This window comes from Mycteria americana, chromosome 7 (genome assembly GCF_035582795.1).
Source record: "Mycteria americana isolate JAX WOST 10 ecotype Jacksonville Zoo and Gardens chromosome 7, USCA_MyAme_1.0, whole genome shotgun sequence".
NCBI classification, from domain to species: Eukaryota; Metazoa; Chordata; class Aves; order Ciconiiformes; family Ciconiidae; genus Mycteria; species Mycteria americana.
The window spans coordinates 23,121,111-23,144,830 of NC_134371.1; the positions used below are offsets into that span (position 1 = coordinate 23,121,111).

General features: G+C 39.6%; 1 protein-coding gene across 4 annotated transcripts in view; it reads left to right on the top strand.

Moving 5' to 3' along the window:
• Positions 1-20,972, top strand: part of SPSB4 (splA/ryanodine receptor domain and SOCS box containing 4) — a 94,757-nt gene extending 73,785 nt beyond the window's left edge. For 2 of the 4 annotated variants that reach the window (XM_075507386.1, XM_075507387.1), the window contains one exon: positions 19,669-20,972. In XM_075507386.1, coding sequence (XP_075363501.1) covers positions 19,669-19,796 — 128 coding nt within the window. In that variant the 3' untranslated portion in view covers positions 19,797-20,972. Of the gene's footprint in view, positions 1-17,942; positions 17,977-19,668 lie in introns of all 4 variants that reach the window. The other 2 variants (XM_075507389.1, XM_075507388.1) reach the window with 2 other exon arrangements.
• Positions 20,973-23,720: the final 2,748 nt, after the last annotated feature.

Genomic DNA, 23,720 nt, shown 5'->3' on the forward strand with positions numbered 1-23,720 from the left:
AAATCAGGGGTGTAAAGACTAGTACACCTCTCGTGTTGTTATCTGACCATCTCTTCACTGTTGTAATTTATCAGCAAAAGCAGCCGCACCGAGGCCCTGGGAGGCAGAGCAGGCTTACCTCCTCGCACATGGCTGTTGGCCTGCCTATACCAACCAGGTTGCCAATGCTAAAGGCAAGTACCCATTTCCCTTTGGACTGGAGAGGCTTCTCTGGTGCATGTGTTGGGCGAAAGATTTACCAAACTCCTGGCGTGGTTCTGTGAGGGTGTTTGCTTCTGGACAAGACTCTGGACCTGTTTCATGTCTGTTGAGTTCATTGTGGTAACGTGTACTTGTGGCCTTTCATTCACATGGGGATTTCTCGGCTATTCAGGCCTGTATTATGCACACGCAATATTTGGCAGGATTGTCTGCCAGTTTTACCACATCTCATGTCCAGCACATTCCAAACATGAGCCGTGGCAAGACAAACATTGCACCTAGCTCAGCCTCTTCAGCTGCTGCTTCAGCAGTTGAAACAGAGGGCATAGACAGAAGCCTACAATTAAGTGTTCTCTTACAAAATGCTTTTAAGACACAGCAAAGCGATGTAGCACTCTTCTAAATTCCAAAGCAGAAGGCCCCCCAGGGACATGTCAGGTCTAAGTGCAACTCAAATATGTCAGCTCAGAAATGGCTCAATGTTGCTGTGCAGCGTGATAGACACAGCTCCTCTCCGTACGTCTGTGCAGCAGAGCTAACTCGGTTACACTAACCTAAGTGGTTTGGCCAACGTTGTATAGGAAATGTGTCAGAGCTAGGAATAAGTCCTCTGTAACTGCCATGTTTTCATGTGTGCAGTGGTTTGGTATTCACAAAGCCTCCAGATTCCCCAAAAACACTGTGGTTCTTTTTACGGTGTTGAAATAATGATTTCTGTAGTGTTTTGTAGGCCCCGGCTAACCAACCTTGATGTGCATTTATGCCAGATGCCCACAATCTTAAAGTGATGCAAGGTGATAATTTCTTTCTCTGATGTAGGTTTTTATTAGTTAGATGTATAGTTTTAAGTTGATGACACTGTATTTTGTTCTCCCTGCAGATGTGAGCAATAACTAATCAGTGCTATTTCATTATACATTTAATATACAAAGTTAGATATCTGAAAATTTGCTGAAGTGCAAATAAAGTGATCACTGGGCCTGAGTGAACATAGTGCACTCTGTCCCATGCTTTTCATGTTATTTTCCTAATTTCTGTCACCACTTAAAGGAAACTGAAATGCTCCTTGGATGTGTAAATCATCCTTTAGTGGTAAAGAAAACCAGTCCATCAGTTGATGCCAGGTGAAAGCATTTACTGCTGGCCGGTACTTCTGTTTGCATCTTTGCTGGTGTGGGAACTCTGCTCCCTGCCCTGTCAAAATGCTCAACTTCTGCGGAAACTCCTGTTAATGATGCAGTCTCAGTTGTACTTAAGCTATTCCTTCCTTTCTACAACATCTTTCTATAAATACTTTGAAAGTATTTTAATGCATTATTCTTAACCTGCAGTGACCTTCCTGGAACAAAAGTTTTCATTAGGAGATTGTTAATAAAGGAATGAATACTCGCAGGCCAAAATTGGAGGATGCATGTGTAGGAGAAGCTCTTGCAGGGGAGAAAGTGTACCTGCTGTGTTGTACCAGAGCTCCAGCATTTTGAAAGGTACTGCCTGTTGCCTGTCACAGGTCAGATGCTCTTATATTCAAATTTAAAAAAATATATTGCTGTTATTTGACAAGCCATTTTGGAGCCAAGTGAACTAATCTTTGCATAGGATTTTGATGCATTCCCCAACGCCCTGTTCAACCCTTGTGATATTTGTTCTGTTTCAGATATAGCAGTTTTCCCTAATAAGGGCTAGTTTAACTTCCTGTTAGTATGGTTCTTAATCCATGTAACATAGAATTAATATAGAAAAAGCAATATATAATTTGCTTCTGCAGATAGACCACAATATTTTATTTTAAAGAGGCTAGTAAAACTTGATGGTTTACCACTTAGGAACATAACTTAAATGTTCAGAGTCCATGGTATTTCCCCAGAGTGATTTATAATACAGCAAGAAATGGAGAGCTTAAGAAAAGGGAGGAGGGTTTGAATGGGAACACTTAAAATTTCTTGGCAGATGCTTACTGCTAGGGAAGCTTAGTTTTTTCTCTTTCCTTCTGGGAATGAGAGGTTTCAAGGAGGAAATGGCTGATCAGGGTTCCTGAGAGTGCTTTCCGAAGGCAAGCTTAGAGAGCAACCTCATTTACATCGCAGACCACATCCCAGGGAAAAACGTAGCATGCGCTCTTAACCTGCTGAGGTTGGCTGGTGCTTTTGGGAACGGAGCCACAGCTGTCTGACAAAGGCAGCTGGCACCGCTGCCCGACTGGGGCTCCCTGCGCTGCAGAAAGCTCATAGTTGAGCGGTAATAAATACCCTTTTTCTGCTGGAGAGAATGGAGTCACATAGGTGCAACTAGAAACTTACGTGCTTGTTTCTGAAAGTCAAGGTTAAAGTCTTGCGTAAGATTTAAAGTGTTCTGACATTGCATGAACAGTGCTATTTTGCTCTTAGATGAACTTCAAGTTTTTGAAGTGATATTTTGAATTCTTGCAAATGGGAGATGCAGAGGGGGTATCGTAGTTGTTACATTTGCAAAAAATACTGAATTTCCAGCTTCGTGAAGTGTTTATGGCACTTAGGGGAATCATTATTATTTGAATTTCTGATAACAGCTCTTAGTTTTACCTTGTTTTGAGCAGAGCTTCCCAAACACCTGGTTTAATTCTGTGGTAGGTAGAGCTTTACTGAGGCTCTGCAGGATTAAGATCGTACACTGCGTTATGCCTGCAGAGTGCAAGTTGCACAGAGCGAGAGGCAGCTTTCAGGGATCCTGAAAAGAGTCAGAGGCATCAGAGAGCTGCTGGTTTGCTTACTTTTTGTATTCTGTGTCTTTCCTTCAACTTCCCTGCTTTGTGGACTCTAGATGACTTTGTGCATACAAATACAATTAGTTTGGAAGTCAATACAAAAGTTTTAGCAATGGATTGGAAATTTATTATGCATGTGTTTTCATCTGTATGGCAATGGGTTTAGCTGTATAGTAGCAGTGTATTTGTGGCCCTCGTTGTAATTATTGTATGTCTAAGGTACCATGTTGCCCAGGAGGTGTGTTTGGAAAAATAGGAAAGCCAAAAACATGGCAGGTGTCAGTATGGCTACCTTTCAACAAAAAATAAATTTGGCATTGCCCTCTAAGGACTTTCTATGTGGTGATATTTGGCTTCCTTTTCTCTGAAGCTCAGCTTTGGCCAGGATAGGCAATGGAAAACAAATGCAGAAAATCTGAACTTTGACTCTGAAATGGGTTTTCAGGAGTGAGACAGGCAGTAGCTATTTCAAAGAACAGCACTGAAATGCTGAAGTCTGTTGAGAGCCATCAGCACTCAAGGGTCACTAGGCATTGAGAATTTACAGAAGATAGAAATGCGTTTGCTCTAAGTCCTTTTTCCTAAAGGAATATATACTATACATATTCCTAATAAGGACTTAGTGGTGCGAAGTGGCATGATTTAACTCTGGTAGCTTGGGGAAGAACTATGTCACTGCTGCCAAGAGCACAGCAAAACCTGGAAACAGGAGAAAGTCCATGCATATTAGTATCTTAGTGTGAACAATTGGAAATACCTTGCTATTATGAAGCAAAAAAATATTTTTAAAAGTTAGGTGCATAGCTTTTAGAAATGGAATTTGCAGAGACAGAATTTCAGAGCAGGCCTTTAAAAGAGATACGGTAGTCACCAGAGGGTGGCAGTTGTATGTGAAGACAACTTTGTTCTATGTTCTCGTTTCGTGATTAAGAGGCAACTCAACCTTTTGAACTTTCTAGATTTGTGGGGGTGTTTTAGTCCATGTGGTGTTATTTGGGATCATGTTCTCATTTCAGGACTTCTTGAAAATGGTTTTCCATTAACAAAATTCTGTAACCAGAATGTCTCTGTAAAGTACTTCCCGAAAGTGAGAGAGTTTTCATTCAGATATTCTAAATAGCCTCAAAGGAAATATTTTTTTGTGAGACGTCCATGTTTGAATGGACCAAGCTGAATTTTTCATCAAAATTGGCCAAAGCCCTTGAGGAAAAATGCGCATAAAATTAATTGAGCTTTACACATTTGAAAGCAAGGAGTCAGCCCTGCAGGGATTCAGCCCTGCTATGACTACTGAGCACAGAATAGGAACAGACGGTTTGGGAACAGGCAAAATTGTGACCTTTTCTGTCAATGGTAATTGCTAAATCCATATTGATCAGCCCAAGCATGAATTTGATGAAGTGAAAAGTATTATGCACAACTGGCTTCTAAAAAATGTGATGCATCTAAGAAACAAGTAGATGAAACGTTTTTATTGGGAATGTCATCACATTGTGCTGGAAGGTTACAAACGCAGTGTGCTGAGTCCTAGTTCATACTGGAAATCCGCACACAAGAGCTGCGGTCTGCTTTCGCCGCAGAGTGACTTTTGCTCTTCTGTGAGATCTTCAAGCAATGATACAAGTTGCTCTCTATGAAGTTTGCTTTTGCTCAAGCATAGAAGTTCTTATTCAAAGCTGTATGGGAGAGAGGTCCAGAAGTGTTGAATAATTGTCATCTGGCTTTTATGTTTTAAAGGGAAGAATGTCCTGGAAGGTCAGTTTTAATTGATGTTACCTAACAAGGGAAAAGCAGTGATGAATAATATATAGTCCTGCTTTTGTCTTTGGAAGGTATATCAATAAAGCAAATCATATGAAAACGTTGCTCTTTAGTGTGCTGGAGAGTTACCTTAGAGACAGTGAAATGCATGTTTCAGTCGGTACCAGGATCCTGAATATACAAACCCCAGAATTCTGATTTTGCATCAGTAAATACAATTAAAGTATATATTATAAAAAGATTTCATTCAGAATATTAAATGCATGACATCAACATACAAATATGTCATTAATAGCAGAGGTGATGTAAAGATAAGGTTTGTATTGAAAACAATACGCTAGACCATAACACAGAGAAAGGAAAAAAGCCTTTATTTTTCTTTTTCCTTTGTTCATTGACATTTTTCCACAGATGTTGGTGTAGTGCTTACCACTCCCAAGTTGCTTTTGTCTTTGTCAGTTAGTAACGTTTTCCTTAGTCTCCTGCTCTCCCAGTCTTCCCAGGCGGGGGATCTGCAGGAGGGAGCATGCCCTGCCTCCCTGCCTGCCTGCAGTCCTGGGAACGTCTGCAAAGGAAACCAGGAGGTGCAGGTGATGGAGGGCTCCAGGTCTCCGCTCCATCGCTAGCGGCGTGGGTGTACTGAGTGAGCAGCACACTCAAGAGCTGCACTTCTGAGTTCCTGGGGAAGTACTCTGGATGGTCACTGCCTCTCTCTCCTCGTGTCTCTTCAGCTGGGAGATGCTTGGAAGGATAAAGTCAATCTGTTTCTCATTGCTGTGATACCCCGGGTCTTCATGTCTCTGCTTTGGTATTGTTTGACTGCTTTGGTATTGTTTGACTGCTTCTGTCTCACAGCTCTGAAGGAAAGTATCTTCCTTGATTTATTAACCCTGCTTTTTGAAGAAGTTCTGATTTCTGAAAGGACAAGGAGATGCAAAACAAGTATCAGCACTTTGGGAAATGGAATACATGAGTGGGTCAGGTTACCCTAAACTCTTAAGTTTTCTTGCCTCTAGTGCTTGACTACAGGCTTCTTTCAGGTTGTGGTTTTGCTTCTATGTATGGCTGAATGAGATTTAAAACAAGCACAAGGTCTTGATCTCTTCTCCTGGACAGGGGAGTAAAAGCATAACTGAAGTAAACCACTAACTGATGTGGGGGGTTCAGAGGATGGGTTAAATTGAATGCTCCCTAGGAAGCCTGGTCTGGGTGGCTGTTCCCACCCCTACGAAGGACGATTTTGGAAAGCTGGGTGTACCTTTTTACTCAGTCATTGTTTATGTGATTAACTTAATTAGTTAAGAAATATCCAAGACATTAAAATGGCATGGACATATTCTTATGCCCGAGGGGTCAGTGTTTATCTCAAAACTGTGAGTACTTGGGGAAAAAAAAAATCCATTTCATCTTACAGGCAGATTGACATCAGAAGTGACTTGGCAACAGCGGAAAAGCAAAATATCTATGGATGGGGGACCCCATTTAGCAGTATTTACCCTGGCAAAATTCCCTTTGGCTTTGCTGACAATGCTGGTGGAGCAAAAAAAGCTGAGTCGACAGGGAGCAAAAGGAATTCGGTGGGAAGCATTCTTTTGTGCTGTGTGTAATTCTGAATGTGCTTTTAATATTTGGGGGGTTTGTACTTTGGATTAAGTACTGAGTTAAAGAATTTATTTTGATAATTTAGCATTTCATCTGTTGCACCAATGTTACCCAGATTTTAGATTTAAAAAAAGCAAAATATACTGTGCCTGATGTTCACAGACCCACAGGTATAAGGGCTTTTCATTCTTAAACCTCAGTTCATGGAGTGACACTTTGCTTTGAGAATAGGAGCACAAAAGAAAGGGAAGGAGGCAGCTGATAAGAGGAGAAAGTAAGACAGACTTAAATGGTTTAATAGGTCAGAAGATTTGGTTGAAAAGAAAGGTCATAGTGGAGTTTATATATATATATAAAAATAAAAATAATATATATGTTTATACATGCCACACAAGCATAAAAAGGGATTGACATTTGTCTTTCACCTTTTTTCTTTTTCTTTTTGTAATCATATTAAGAAAAAGGTAAAAATTAGTGTTCAAAATATGAGGCTGATAGTAAAGGAGTCTGTTCAGAATCTATTAAAACGTAATGGGAATTTAACGTCAAAGTGATATTCCACTAATTAAAAAAAAAAAAAAACACAAACCCACAAACAACAAACCAAACAAAAAACCCCCACAGTTCTTCCTGTTAAAGAACTTAATATGTAATTTTGAAACTGCCATATCCCACACTGTAAATAACATATCAAAGAAAAAGTTGACAAAAAATGCCATCCCTTTTTTGGGGCTGGAAATGGCCTTATTGACATCACTAAGCTCTGCTGCCTGCTTGACACTGTAATGAATCAAGTCATTTATTGTGGTATCTAAGTATGGGCTTGCATAAACTCAGTTATTCTTGAAAACCTTAACCTGCATATTTACCAGCGCCCAGATAAGAAAATGTATCCTCTTGTAGTTAAACCATGTTGAAATTAGTTTATATTTTGTACTAAGAAATTATTGTACGTCTGGCCAAACTGTAGAATTCTAGAATTAATTTTTTTCTGTGCTATTAATCACAGCATTGTTCTTAATATAAGTAGGATAATATTAACTCCAGCTTATAGCTTCATCTCTTGTGTCTCTTTCCCTTTGTTTAAATCTAAAATCAAATAGTAATAACTATTTTGTGTCACTAAACTCCATGGTGTATTACTACCACTAATATAAATAAGTAAAGTATGTGTGTAGGAAGGAGGAGAGGGTGGTTCAAATGTTTCCCTCATATTCGTACCTTTTTGTGTTCTTGTGCATGTGTATTTGTGTGTTATATATATACGTGTGTATATACACACACACATTGAGTAGTGAGCCGAGTGCCTCAAGCTGCTACCTGACTCTCTTCAGGAATCTAGAAACACAAACATGTAGAAATTGTTATAAGGATTTTAGTACATATTCAGTTTCTTTCATTCTAGTTTTTTATTTGAAATCAGCTGTATTAGCGGGTTGATGAGATTCCCTTTCCTACAGAAATAAGGCATGCAGGTACATTAAAGAGGTGAGTGAATTGCTCAGCTTTGCTTTGTTGTTCCCAGATGCAATTTTTTAATTGCCAGCCTTACAGATTGACTTTGGGATCTGAAAATATAGATAAATCTTTGTTCATAATAGCTTTTTGCAGGCCAAATGATGCTTTCATTTACACCTGTGCAACTGTATTAGCCAGCTGGCAGCTGGGGGTAGAGGGAGCTGGAAAAGGCTGTTTATGGACAAAGTGTATTTGATAATTAATCAGTAAGAAGCAATAAACCCAGACCCTCCATGATGTTTTATAGTTACTTCCAGAGCACAGCCACACTGCTTGGTGGTTCAGCTGCACTTGGTTTTCTCCTCATCTTGTTTGATATCAGTGATGTCCTGTGCAGATGGTGGTCATAAAGCCACGAGTGGGTAACACAAAGCACGAGGACAGAAGGACCAAGCCTGAAACTGGGAGGTGTGTGAGGAGGAGCGGGCCTGGGGTAAAAGCCCCCGTGGTTGCTTCTTGCTGTCCTCCCCTTTGTGGCTGAATTCATTGGAACAGCAAGTGAGTGCCATCAAGGAAGAGTTGTTGTGTGTAGTTTGAGAGGTCCGAAGAAAATGTGTTAGCTGGATCTGGTGAGCTGGAGGAGGACAGGGAAGAAGCCATAACTGGTGTGCTGCTGCAGGCCTAGTTCTCCAAACATATCAAGCAGTGTTGTGAGGACTAGGACGATGGATGGATGGATGGATGGATGGAGAAGGGCAGCAGGTTCCACCACAGCTGCCACCTTCCCTTTCAGCCGTTCAGGCCCGAGAAGACAGCTTGGAGAGGGCTCTTGCTGTCCATGTATCCAGTAGGACCAAGTACTGGAAAGTTTTGCCCAGTGATACTGCCCTGGAGGTGAAGAAATTCAGTGTGAGCAAAACTAAGTTAGCTATCAGATTCTAGTAATCTCATGTGAAATTCCAGATTTTTTTTTGGGTGAGTTTTAATGTTTGTCGTCATGTTAGATCCCCGCCATGCACCCAGGAACACGAAAAATCACATTAGTGGCAAACCACTCTCCCTAGCTCACCTACCCCCTCACCTCTCCCTTCCTATCAGTTGCTTTTATGCTGGTGCATCAGAGGCTCAGGGTGTGATAACATGTCACATACAGTGGCTGTAGGAATGCGTAATATGGAAATCATCTTTCCACACTCTCTTTCTTACAAAATGACCGGACCATTTGGAAGACAACATGCCAGGAGTGCTGGTTGTAGGTGGTGGCACAGCAGTGTGAAATTTCAGACAGAGCTTTGCCAAGGTTGAAAGATGGTTAACAGGAGCTTGTGATGAGAAGAGCTGAGCAATGGTGAGTAAAGGCAGCCCTGTGTGCTCTACCTGTGATATGAGAGCACATTTGTGTTCAAAACAAATGCTTTAGAAATGTCTTTAGAGAGTATCAGCTGTGTTTGCATACCAGGAACAATGACAAATCCTAAATTCAGTATGAAAATAATTCAGATCATCTCCAGTACCCGTTTTCTGCTGATAAAGATTATGGTATGTAAGAAAAAAAAAACAAACTTTCAAGAAATCGAAAACCTAAATGGTACTAAACTAACGGGATCAAATTCATTATATTGAGCCTAATTGCAACTTCATTGCTCCAGATTGATTCCAATGTAATTCTGTTAATATCAAAACTAGAGTAACAAAGGGATGAGTCAGGTCTGTTGTTTGTGGATCTCCCCTAGAGATCATTAGCTTGTATACAATTGCATTAAAATTTAAATGACATGCTGCTGCCATTTTTTCACTTGGTTTGAGGAAATCTGTGTATGTTGGAGCCTCCTGGTAATTTAAATTGAAGCAGTTGAGGAAATGTTGTGTAACAATGATATGAGGAATGTAGTCAAATATTTATTGTCTTAAACAGCTCGGCACAATTTTTATTAATTTAAGTAGAGGAGTCATCAGTTCTGCTGCTCTGTCAATATGGTGAAACTTCAAAGAAAGGTGCAATGTGATGCAGAAGATGCAATTTAATTGCTAACTAGTGTAAGTAACTTTATTATTTAGTATAATACTAAACAGCCATATAGAGAACTACTGTGATAGGTTCCAGCTGAGAATATATGAATTGTAAGCAATGGAAATCTTGAATGAACATGTGTTATTTTAGAATGGTAGTATTTAGAATTTCTTGTGAGGCTCCAGCGTGCTGGGCACAGTACAAGAAAAGATAACAGTACACCACTTCATTGTCCCACACAATGAATATGTCATACAGAATGCAACAGGTAGATCAAATAGGCTAGTGGGAGAAGGACAGATGGGGCAGTCAGGCAACCAGGTACCCACCTGGTTCAGCACGTAGTTCCAACATTTTGTCTTTTTGCATGCATCTCTTTCACAGTCTCTCCCTCCCTTTCTCCCTGCTTCCCTCTCTCCCCCCCAAGTGTATTTGATTAGCTTAACCCAAAATAAAAAATGTGCTTAAAAACAGCTGTGAAAACTTACAATTTTGAATTTTAGAATATTTTAATCAGTACGATTAGGTTTCCCACCAAGAAATCTCATCATCTGCTGTAATACTATTAAGGCAGAAATGTGCCAATGAACTGAGGGATAGGAAAAGATTCACCTAAAATCTCTTTCTGTTGTCGTCCCCCCGGCCCCCCCCACCCCACCCCCCCAACAATAAAGACTTGTTCATAGCCATAAAGGTGTGTACTTGTGCATGGGTGTTTTATTTGCCCATTTCTGAGGCATGTTTCATGAAGAGATAAAACACAAGAAATTGTTTCATCATATTTCAGTCATCATGTTGCATATTGTTTGCAGTGTGGGAATTGCTGTTGCAACAGTTGTCTGCAGTGGTTCGTCCTTGAAACCTGAACTTTCCTTCAACTTTCTCCATTATTACTTTGCCTATAAATCTGTCCATAACCCCTGAACAACATTGTCTTTGAACTCCAATGCATCTACTCAGTGAAATTCTCATCCAAGCTTTAATCTTCTCTCACCTTGATATATTTTAACTTCCCTCTTTATGGCCTGGCACACAAGCTGAATTTAATGGTGATAAATGTGTTTCTAAGAGTAAAAGCTATAAAGCACACATTGGAGATTAATCTAAGCCAAATCCTCATTCCCAACATGTTAAACTTGGGGGAGTTTGAGCTGGGAGGAGCTAAGGAGCCAACGGTTTGTAGCTTAGGCTCATCTCTAACATCAAGCACTTCAATTTTTGTTGTTGTTGTAGTTTTAAAAGAATGTGTATTTATGTTAAGTGTCTTTTCTACTACAGAACACTTAGATCATCATTGAAATAACTGTCTCAATTTACCTTCATACTGTGTTGAAGAACAAAGAGAAGAGCTGTTTTGTGGAAGTATTTGAGGGGAGGAGGAGAACAAACAAATCAAGACCAGAAAGCGTATCTTTCCAGCTCATCTTTCCTATTTGCATTTTTCCGATGCACACAGGGAATGAAATCATACGTACGCTTCCTCTTTCAGAAAGGAAGTGGCCACCGGTCTCGCTCGCGCTCTCTGGCAGCATGCAAATCTATCAAGCTGTAACAAAACCAGCTTATTACAGGGCTTTGCTCCTTTTTAAAAAAGCCACTCATTTGCTGGTAAAATTTATTATTATCTGGCTTTGTTTTGCAGCTTCTGAATAATGTAGAGCAGTATAATCTAGTAATCTGTAAATTAAAGAAATAGTGTGTTAAAATGTTTTCAAATATAAATAATACCTGTGATTTTTTTTTTTTTATTTTTATTTTTGTTACTGGAAATTGAATTATTATAAAGCATACGTCCATTTAAATTAACTGTTTTAATTCAGAAGATGAAGGTTTTCAGGAAAGTTCCACAGTGAAATTAGCTTGTAGATTTGGCCTGGGCCAGACTTTGTATTGCTCCTGTTCTACGTATTAAATGTGCTTGGTCTAGAGCCCTTCTTGGGTGGATCATAAACCCACCTAGAGGGTAAGAACTGTAGAGCACATTGAGCCTATCGGAAGAGGGTTTCTGCAGATATATATGTATATTCTGCAGATATATATGTATATGACTCTATATGTACAGCCTTCCTACAAATGTACACAGACTAATTACTTTTCTAGGAGAAACACTCCTATAACCAGTATGAGTCAAAAAAAGTGTTTAGGCATATGTTTAAGTCTACTAAATTGAAATCTTTAAGAATAAATTTTAAGCCTGCGTTGAATTCATTGGATTTAGGCATGTGCTCTGGTGCTTATGAGTCAGGACCAGTTGTTTCAATCTTGCGTCGTCTTCATAGGAGATTGCAAACACTGAAATGCAAAAAAGAAATTGCAAGGAGATACGTACTTGGGCTCAAATGACAGATTCTTTATCGAACCCCTAACAGGAGGCCACTGGCTTTTGGGGTTGGTTTTAGTTTGTTTTCATTCTGTTCTGCTTTTCAACTCTTTTCCTCTCAAGAAAGCACAGCTGGAGAGCATTAACTGGAAACAAATGATGCTGCAGAATATCTGCTTGTTCATTGCTGCTTTTTCAGCTTAATTCTGCTAAATGATGCCTGATGGAAGTTTTAAACTGTACTTAACTGCATTTAACACTTAAAAGCCAAAGGTATGTGTATAACAACCCCCCCCTGCCCAGTGCAAGACATGCAGAGGAGGAGGGAGGTTTACCGCGAGTCCTTCCCTCTATTCAAGCTTTCTTGCCTTCCTTTCTCCCTTTATTTCAAGTACCAAAATTCTGTGGGATGTGGGTTGGCTCAGATACAGGGGGGTGTTTGTGGTATTTTTGTGTTTTTACTTCCCTACCCCGTCTGCTAAAAGCAAGGTGCTGATGTGGTACTACATAAAGCTTTGTTTGTCCTAGTAGACAACTGCTGGAGACAGCGGCTGTTGATCAGCCTTGACTGCTAACAAAAAATCTCACCATCTGCCACCCGTTACGCTTTTGAAGAAGCGAGCGCGATAGCTTCCAGCTGTGTATGAACAAGCTGCATGGGTGGGAGGGCGATGTCGGAGGGGCTGAAGGAGGGTGTGCGTGTGCTCTGCCTCTGGTAACAGCATCAGCTGCTACGGGGGAGCTTGGAGATTTGTAGCATGCGACTTTTGCAAAGCCAGCATATATTTGGTAGTAGTCTGCCAGAGCCCGGTGCTCTCAGATAGATAAGCATGGGAGTTAGAGAAAAATGGCAATGCTCTTTTGAAAAACCGTGGTGTTCCCTTTTGACTTGCAGAATTCTTGAGAGTGGTGATTCCTCTGGATCACCTGAGCTGTAATTAAAAGGTGATGTTCTAAGGTGCTTTGTTTCAATGGTTTGCTGGGTTAGGCTGCAGAGCTTAAAGACATCTGTGGGAAAAATAGATAAGTGATTTCTTTTATCCTGTTATCCTTTGACTGAATTTTCATTGCTGTTAGGAGATTTATTAGCATTTTTTATGACTGGTCGTAGCCTGTGTTCTTTAATATATTATTTGCAATTTCCTTTCTCTAGATTGTGCCATTTAAGGAATATGACTCGAATTTTCCATCAGTTGCATCAGGGAAGCCATAAATATGTCACAGGGGGTGTATTTATGTACCATATTATGTGGGGGAAAGAATTTGGCCTGTACTGCATAAAATTAAAACAATAATTAAGCTTTGGCAGAAAAGTTGGAAGGAGAAGTCCTGGCTTACATATATTTGGATGTTTATTGTATGTGATAATTAAATGGTCCTTATAAATTTCTGTATACCCTAAATCACCTTAATGGAAACACTTAGGCCACATTACCCCTTAGCAGGTGTTCTAGTACCTGGAGGAAGGGGGAAAATTCAAGAAAAAGGATGGGGAAAAAAAAAAAAAAGTGCTGCAGTCAGGAGTATGGGAGGCACTGAGGTGCCCTGATGGGGGACAGAGGATTGTCCATCGGAACAGGTAGGCGTCAGGTAGCAGAGTGGTGACAAGCTGTGGAGAGAGCTTTCCCTTCCCGCCTGGTTTATGGGAGGCCCACCACAACAGGGACAGTCTAAGAATGTCATCTGGTGTCCGTATTGGATCCCCTTTCCATGACAAAGGCTTAATCTTTTGGGGACATCATCCCTCTAAAGATTATGATGATCATTGTTCTTGGCACAGCATGAGATTAAAATTGAGCAGTGAAAAGAAGTGCAGGGCAGGAACCTGAGTGATGCTGACTTACTGGTGGCAAAGAGGAGAGGGCAGAAAGGGGAACTGGGCAATAGCCACCAAGTACGTAACATGTAGAAAACCTTCTGCCCAATTAGGATACGAACAGAGGCATCATGCATTTTTCTAGTTTCCAAGACTCCTCTCTGTGGACCAGGCATGTATTCCTTTTGCAAGAGGTTACTTTCGTTCCCGTTCTTGAGGCGGCGCTGCTTCGCCTCGCTCCTCTGCCAGGTGATGGCATTCTGGGACGAGAAAGGTTATGCCGCCGTTGCCTCATTAATGAGCTGGCTCTTCCCTCGTGGCACGGGTGTTAGCACAGCACAGTTAGCACTGGGGCGATGGCATCCGCTTATTTAATGATGTGCGATTGCATCTCTGTCTCATAACGCTGTATTTTTTCTTTTTTTTTTTTTTTTTTTTTAATCTGACTTTAAAGCTGCTTTACAGCAGTTGGAGACAGTAACATGAATCATTGAATATAAGTGCTTTTTCATAACTTTAATGCCAAAAATATTAAAATAAAAGATAATTTGGTATCTCAGGTAGACCTATAAAATAACTAAAAAAAAAAATTCTTAATTTTTGGTGACGATGTTTCTCACAAAAACCTCCTTTGTTTTTCAACTGCCTTTAATTTTGATTTGATGGTGTGGGTTTTTTTTTCCCCCCAGACAACTCTGATTTTATAAAATGAGATGAAAATATGTTCTTCTTAGATTAATGAAAGCTATGAACATTATGTGCTGTTAGAGCTTTACAAATTTCTTTTAAAAAATGGATATTGTCATTTGGCAAATAACTGTTGTGTGCTAAAAGCTGCTCTTTTGTATGAGCCTTATGTAACATTGCAGTTAATAACATTTAGTGTTACTGGATGCTAAATGACTTTAGTATCTCAACTATAAAAGCCTGTTTACAAAGATGAGGCAGTCTTGTTGGACTGCCAGATTGTTAAATAACTACAGGTTGCCAAAACTAAATGAACTTTTCAGCTGGTAATGATGTGTAAATTGCTATTGCAGATGCATATTTATTGGAGAAATGCTCACAAGCACATAGTTGTTTCTAGCTAACAAATGTTTCTTTGCCTTTGTCCTTAAACTGTCAGTGATACCATTAGAACAAATATATCTAGATGTATAAACACAGCTATTTTGTGTTATTAATAGCTAAATAGCTACTAAACAGCTATTTTTGTTTGTTTAATTAATTTAATAGCTATTTTTAAGCTATTAGCTATTATGTTAAAGAGCTATTTAAGGTATTTTGTACACCACTCGGTGAAATGCAGCTCTGGGTGAGAAGAGCAGCTGTCGTGCCTTGCCTCCAGCTCCCAGGTGTTCAGGTGTCGGTGTGCACGTAACTGTAGTGTAGGGAAAGGAAGGTTTGCCACAGAGTACCCTGTAGCGTGACCCATGGTGGGCCTGTTGCAGATACGCTTCTGAGAAGGAGTGGAAGCAAAGGTCTGTTTCTTAGCTGTTTTTTTTTTTTTAATGGGCCCTCTTGTAAACTACTGGTACAAAATTGGGAGACACGGGAATTCAACTCTGACATAAGTTAAGCAGTATTATCTTTTCACTGTTTTTTCTCTTGAAAAATAGTTTTCTGTGATGTGACAGTTATGAGGAGCTACCTTTGGGTGAAGAGGTTTCATAGTAAACTTTAAATGAGAAGACGATTCCTTAAAGTACATTCAGGAGGGTGACGGGGGTTGGCCCGAGGCTCAGTGCGTGTGTTGCCCAACAAGCTGTAGCTGCACTTTTCTCTCCGAGTTCTGCTGGAGCCTGAGAGGAAGCGCTGGGTTTCCTGTGCAAAGCTTGCTCCCTTGCCCTGGAGTGTGTCTCGCTTTGAATTTCGTAGCCGGGTTGGGAATTTAATACAAAGAGCCATTCTTGTGAATCATGTTTTCTTTACAATTTTGCATTCCAGCTCAGCAATTCATTCCTCCTTTTTCTAATGGCAAGAACATTACTGGAGTTCACATAACTTTGGCAAAATGGCTGGTTCACGTTCTTCTGGGGGGCTTGAATGCTCCAGTTCCATTCCATTGTGGGTTATTCTAAAAATACCACACTTACTATGCATATTAGGTATACTAAGTAGTAAGATGTTCTGATAATCAGTTACTATCCCTGAATTTACAGGTTTTCCAAGGTAAATATTTAATGTTGTGAAAGAAAGACTTTTTCAGTAGCCAAACTTACAGCTAACCATGTGGCTTCAGAATATTCATCTTCCCATCTGTTGCATTATTAGAATATTCTGTTCTCAGCATTATTTGTATGATCTCAAATGAAAATAGCATTTTGGAAGTACTGTTTTGAACATTTGAAGGTGCTGTTGAGCGTTTTGGATTCATCAAGTCTGTGTGTGTGTTTTAGGTGGGGTGCATAACAATATATACTTAGGATGGTCAAACTTTTCTTTTGCTTTTCTTTCAAAGGACCGAGTTACTTGTGATACTTTTATTTCTGACTGAATTTCCCTGAAAACCTGAAGCACTTTTGGTGTTTGCATGTGTGTGAAAGAGACAGTTCAGCTGTTACAGCAGCTGATGAGCAACCTCTTTGCAGTGGTCCATTTCCTCGCCGGCACGCTGTGCTAACATCATCCCAATTCCCTCTCCCTGAGCTCCAGCGCAGGAAATGCCTTGCAGCTGCTGAATCATTGGAGCTGTGATGGGGGCATGGCAGAGCCTGGGCTTGGCACCCAGCGAACGCCAGGTATTGGCAGCCAAGCTGTATGCTAGATATTGGCACCTGATGAACGTTAAAGGATCTCTGAAATTACCGCTCGCTGATGTCTAGCCTTCTGGGCAGTGGCACTCTGGCACGCCTTTGCTCTGCCAGTTCCCAAGGCGGGGACCTGCTGGGGCACATGGTGGCACCCGTCTAGCCCAGGACCAGGTGTGCTGGAGAAGGGTGCACGGCTGAGTCTGTCTTCTCAGCTTCAGGGCAGGGATGCACCCTGCCGAGGGGTGCACCCAGACGCCAGAGTTGAGAAGCACTCCCAGCTGCCATACAGCACAGGATCAAAGCTCTGCCCAATCCTTATACAAGCTTTCTTCTGCCTCTTCCCCATATTAATACAAATACCTGCCCCTGAAACTTGCCCAGTTTTCAGAACCTAACTTGTGCCTCTTAAAACCCAAACTTTTTTCCAAATGATCCTCCTTTGTAAGATATGTAGTAAAAATGTGAGGTGTGATGGATGGGAGAGTGCTTGCATTAAGGTACATACCAAATGTTTAATAATAGTTCTGTTGAGTTATGCTGTCTGAAAATTGTTTGTCTTTAATTTTAAACAGTTTTACGTTTATCCCATAAACTATTTTGAAACCTAAAGTGATTTGTTTTCCTGAATTTAATTTTTGATCATTTAGGGCTATTCATAGCTGCCAACAGTTTTTACTTAAAATGCTATTATTACAATTTTTCATCAAGTTCTTACAGCCAGCACCTCAGAAAATGTAACTTTTATTTAGTATTGTAGGACAAACATGTTCTAATTTTGTTGTAGGTTTGAACTGTGGTTGGGTAGAAAGGAGAATAAAAAGAGTATAGTTAAATTTTCAGGTTGCAAAAACACATTCAGTATGTGTACTTTAGGAGCTGTTGCAAGCACTTGGGGACATTTTCTTTAGCATTTGAAAATTCCCTGTAGAAGTGAGACAGGAGACATTCATTTAGCATTTCAAGCTTGAAAAATATTTTAACCTTTCCTTAAATTGTGCTTTGAAGTTTAGGATTAACTCTGTGCCTGGCTGCACAGATGGCTACATTTTACATATTCCTTTGTCTAGGAAAAAAAAGAGACCACATGGTCAGTTAATGGCTTTAAACACTCTTAGTCTTTATTTTACATCTTCTTAATGGGACTGCAGAGATTCTGGGAAGATACTTAGAAAATTGTTGTTTATGGTGTACTACTTGTAAGATGTGTTGTATTCTGTGTCTTGGAACTCATGAGCTATTTTTGCTCCTACTTATTAATCCTGGTTAATGCATTTTTACAGCTTCATCCCTTAAGATCTAAAGTTCATAATTCTGGTATGTAAAAATAAAAACTAAGATCACTGATGTATAGAAAATGTTACTTTATTACTGGAATGTGAGGGCTCTTATTTTTTAGTCTTTAAATAGCCAAAATTATAGATGAAGTGGATTTTTAAGGAGAAGTAGACTCCATATCCAAGTCACTTAAGTGGTTATAAAGTTAAATAAGATTTTTAGTCTTTCAGCATACAACAGAATGCTTTCTAAGCTTTTTTCCCTAGGTACTTTCAGGAAACGCCATAGTGAACTGTGGACTATACAAATCAAATGTGATGCTGGGGTAACTGATGGAAAATCCATTAAGTCAGTGGTGTGTCACCAGAGCAGACAATTATAGCATATAAAACCAATCCTTACATCGGATATTTTGTGCTTTGTAATGAATTTTTTCAAGTAGGTTTTAAAATAGTATCAGTTAAAGGATTGGTAGATTAATGTAGTTTGTGTAAATGTACATGTGGCACGTAAAAGAACTCCTGATAAAACCACTGAGTGCTGTACAGTGTTGAGCACTTGTAAGTAATCTGTCAGGTTTATAAAAGGTTATCATTATAATATAGGCACATGGCCTTCTTTTTTTTTTTTTCTCCATTTGAAAGTACTAGTAAGGTTTTAAAGGCTACTAGTGTTTTATCACATAAAGAGGAAGAGTTTCCTATAGTCTTTTAAGCTCTTACCCTCTTAAACCAACATCTGCAACCAAATCCATCTGATTAAAGTTGTACTTGAAGATAGCTGTAACTGGTTAAAGACTTTGCAGCTTTATTCCAGTTCCTACTGCAAAAAGATTTCCCTTGCAAACCCCGCAGTCACAGAGGTCGTTCATGCTACTGTTGGATGGAAATGCTATGATGTTCCTGCAGTTCTGTGCGAGTCTTGCAGGCCAGGATGGGGTATAGGGGTGAGATGATTTGAGGTGCTGCAGATCACTGTGTTTGGGTCTCCAATCTTAAGTGCTATCAGCCAGGCATTTCTGACAGATACTTAATTCACTTCTATTAAATTAAACTAAGAGTATCTACAGGTGTTTGTGTATTTTGGGGGTGTTTTTGTATATACGTATGAGAGCACACGCTGTGCCTTCTAGTCATCTGAATCCTCCACCCTTAATTTATTCATGGAGGAAAAGGTTAAATTTCCTCTAGATTTTTGAGGGTGTTTTGTTTACTTTTTTGCTTCCAATGAACTTCCTAGAAAGAAAGGCTAAGTGAGTGTTGCAGGAAAAGCGGTGTTCACTGAGAAGTTTGGTTACCCTTAAATACTGTTTCCAGTTCCTAAGACGCAGAAGGAACTGATATGTAAAGGTCAGAAGTTACCAGTGTAGTTCACGTTAACATGTTAACAGAGTAGAAGCTCTTTGTCTTGTTAGAAATCTAGAAATGTAGTAACTTCTTATGCTGCAACTTGGTAAGCCTGAAGAGTGGTTTTGGATTATTATTATTTTAAGCCTTACGGATAAGGAAGCTCATTCTGAAACTTTGCAGTCACTTATGGGTGAAATGCATAGAATTTGGTCTTTGCTTCTATTGATTATCTTAATTGCCTCATGGTTGTCAGGTTTTTCACAATACCATTACTATCTTTATGACTGTTTAATACAGTACAGAATCTATGTTAATAAATAAAACATTGTCTGTAAATGGAGATGCTGAAAAATTAACTATTATTTTTCTTCTATTTTTTCAGCGGAACCCCTGCCTTTAATGGACTTGTGTCGAAGATCAATTCGTTTTGCTCTTGGCAGAGACCGCCTGCATGACATAGAAATTCTACCTTTGCCTCTGTCGCTGAAAAATTATTTACAGTACCAATAAGATGTCTAGAACCCTCTGGCCTCACATTGGACTACATCAATGCAAATGGCAGAAAATTGTTTACAGCAAAATATAAATTTTCGTGATGGACACTTAAGTGTTATTTAATTTTTAATATATATTTTTTTTCTGAACCAGTGAAAGCAGATCACTGTGGGGGACTACTAAAGAATGTGAAAACATTGATTTGATTGAGATTCGTGTATTATCTGTTGCCTGTTGTGTTTACAGTCCTGAAGGCCATTATTCTCATCTGTCATATATTGGTTTATCGTTGTTGCCTCTGGTGAATGCCAATAGAAAATCTGACCTGCAAGATCCACTGTCATGCAGGACAGCACATTCTTCAATAATGTGATTTTTTTTTTTTTCTTCTTTCTCTCTCCTACACCTCACCCTAGTAGATAAAAATAAATTAGCAAAGGAAAAATCTTGACAGTAACTTTTGAAAAATATTTAAACCTTGCCTTTGTTATCCGGAGTTGTTGAGAACTTTGAGTGTTCAGCACTCAACATAATCAGGCCTATAATATCTAAAAGTTCTAATGTTTAAAATAAAGCAGATTACTGTCTAGAAGAAGAGTATGTGATTTAAAAACACTAGAAGGAAAAAAAAACTGGTATATGTGTCAGAAAGATCAGGTTTTGGACGTGGTAACAGTAAGATGCAGTCCATTGTTTTCAAGACCAAATCTAGTCCCTCCAAAGTTCTGCAGTTTATAACAAAGTGTTTGCTATCCCAAGAATTTAGGATATTCGTATTTTAGAAAGCTTGTCACTTTTTTATTTGAACAAATTTATAATTTTTATGTGGTATGAACTCTAAGTACTTTGTTCTCTTTTTAATGTATGTGTGGTTATAATGTTTATCTGTTTAGAGTCTGTGGAGTTCTCATTTAACTGTTTCCCATCTTGGGGTGACTGATTTTGGTTTTTCCCCAACTCCACCTGAAATGTATTAATTTTTCAGGCTGATCCCATTTTTTAAGATGCTGCTTTCTATTTGCATTTCTTACATGTTTCAAGTTATCTGCCTGATCAGTTATCTAGTTTTTAAACTGGAAGTTGTTGTTATGGCAGGATGTCAAATGTTTAGACTGAGCTGCCTTCAGCATATTTTAATGTGAATTTACTGATGAATGAGGAGAAAATTTCTAATAAAGTCTACTGTCCAAAATAAAACTCATGTCTCCTTTGATGAAGTGTTAAATAACATAGCACTGCATACAGAGTTGAAGTTCAGTTCCTCCTGCAGCTTTGCAAATGTTTCTGTTCAGCACTCCTTTGGAATTGCTGCTTTGGGTTCACATGCGAGTGACATTGCAGGCAATGTAATGTCCTGTTCCTGATTTATCCCACTCACTGTGAATGTAGCTGTACTCTTGCTTTTAACACAATTCTGGCCAGATTCCTCTACACAAAACCTCAGTTTTGTGCTAAGTTGCACTTGGAGACTCCATGCCTTTGAGGTAGGTTGAAGTTTAACCACTGTGCACTGAAGATACAGGCAAAAACACTGAACTGCAGATGGTTGCCCTTCTGTCAGTCACCCCAAGGAACAGAATTACAGTTTCAGTTGGAAAAGAGAAACATGAGATAAATAAGATGCAACAACATGAGCAAGAGTGGAAGCAACAAGGGCAAGGTAACACAGGGATGCCAAAAATTAAATAACAAGTGTTTGCTTCTCTGGGCTTAACTGTGTAGGTTGATGCTTGCTTCAGCACCAACTTACTCTCAGACTTGCTTTCACTTAAGGCAAGAGATACATACTGTGTTCCTTACCTTAGTCTTGCAAAGGGAAAGAATTACAACTGTGATCTGTATTTCTTTCTTTTCCCACTTGCTTTGTTTAATTTAAACCTTTTGTCTCAATAGATATGTAGGAAGGAGGAGATACAAAGGTATAACAACTCCCCCAAAAGGAAAAATACAGCTGTGTCAAGTGATCTTTCCTAAGCAAGGTAAGCAGCTGTTCAGGGGTGGCGTAGTAATCCTGGTAGACCTTATTTTTCCACCACTGAAGTCCATTTTAGGTAAGCATTTCCTAAAATTAGTATTTTACTGTGTGTAACTAGACTTCATGTTCCTTTGAATAACTGCAGTAACACAATTGTTAAGTGTTGTCTTCTCTGTTCTTTAACTTGACCCAGGCTGACAGCTTTTTAATGTGACACTAAAGTGGGAACTGATATCATGAGACAAATTAATGGTGCCTCTGTATGTTAATTAACCTAGTTATTTTACAGTTGGATTGGAATTTCAGTTGGTGCCCCTTCTGTGATGATTCCTCTAAGCCAAACGTCCTTATATTGACTTTCAGACATTTTTTCTGACACTTACCTGTCTTCCAGGAGTGCTAGTTCTAAAGGAATGATAGTTTTATTCTTTTACTGTTCCCTAATTTCATGCTGTGATGCTATGGATGGTAGATTGACCCCTGAAAGTAGGGCCCTAATCCCACATGAAGGGGTCTAAGTCTTTTTGAGATAGTTTTCTTGGTCCACAGAAGTCTTGTAAGGAGGATATACCATGGAAAATACTAACAATACTTTAGTTTTCCTGCTAACCATTCCTTTGCAAATAGATTCTCTTCCAAGAGGCCTTATAGGGAAACCAGAATGCCTATCTGCGTTTCTGAGAATGAGTCAAGCGTTGAGGCTAAGCAAGTAGTCAGAGTACCTCCTCACAAAATGTACCAAAAAAAGCGCCCTCTCTGTTGCTGAACTCCAGCCTGGGTGGTATGTTCCTCACATCGATTCTCAAGGCTCACTTTATCAGAATGCAAACATTGTTTACTGTCTGCTTCAGGAGTGAATCGAGCAATAATTTGTAAGGTGGTGATGCATTGGCTTTTGCCCAAAACAGAGGTCAGACACTAAGTTCTGATCGTTCTTCAACCAATGCAGTTGAAACTTCTCAGTCTCTCTATCCTGGAAGCCTAAATGCAGCAAGATACCTACCCAGAAGTCCACTCTCAGGTGTATCTAACAGAGAGGAAGATTGCTTACTATAAAGCTGTACTACTTCGAGATTTGCAGTAAGATCTCTCTTGCATCTGATTTTTAGTTTCCAGCCACTTTTGGCTCTCATCACATGAAGAAACAGAGACAGTAGATGTGATGGTTTTCAGCTTTTGTGTCCCTGTGTCTGAGGAAAAGGAGTATAGCTTTGCTAGACATGATCTGGAAGTGTTCCCATGGCTGGTAAATGAAGGCTAATAGAAGCTCTTTAGAGCAAAACACGAGTTTTTCTTGTAGTATTTAAAGGAAAAGGGCACGTGCCTGGAAGCTGCAACCAAATTGCAACCTTTGTGATGGGTGCGTGCTAATTAGTGGGTTGCAATAGGAAGTATTTCACCTACTCTTTGGGATTTGGATCTCTAATATGGCCCCTTCCTAGGAAGTACTGAAGGTACAGAATCCCTTCTGTTAAAACTGTGGTTAAGACTTGAGGATACATGCATCATAGCTTTTCTTCATTGTTTTCTCAGTATTGCTGTTATTCATCCTTCTGCAGCTCTTGTGAGGGAGGGGGCTTGATTTATCCACCTAGAAGTGCTGCTCTTGTGATCACGATTCACAAGTGCTATAACTTCAGCGATGTTTTGGACTGCTCTTAACTTTTAGACTTACTAAAGCTGTAATTTTATAACATCTAAATTTGGGGTCAAATTTGAGAAGCCCTTGTCCTTTAGTATAGCAGCCATCACATACATGTCCCTACTACTAGGCTGACAAAGTCAGTGCTATGAAGGCTTTATTTCTGCTTCAGATTGGACTAAGGGAAGTGGATTGAAATGTCTGCATTCGCATCCAGAGATAATGTAATACAATCTGTAGAGAAACTGTGAAGTCTTATTATAGACTTTATATGTAGTCTTTCTGGTGTTCAAGTTTTTATCTCAACAGATTGACTCAAACT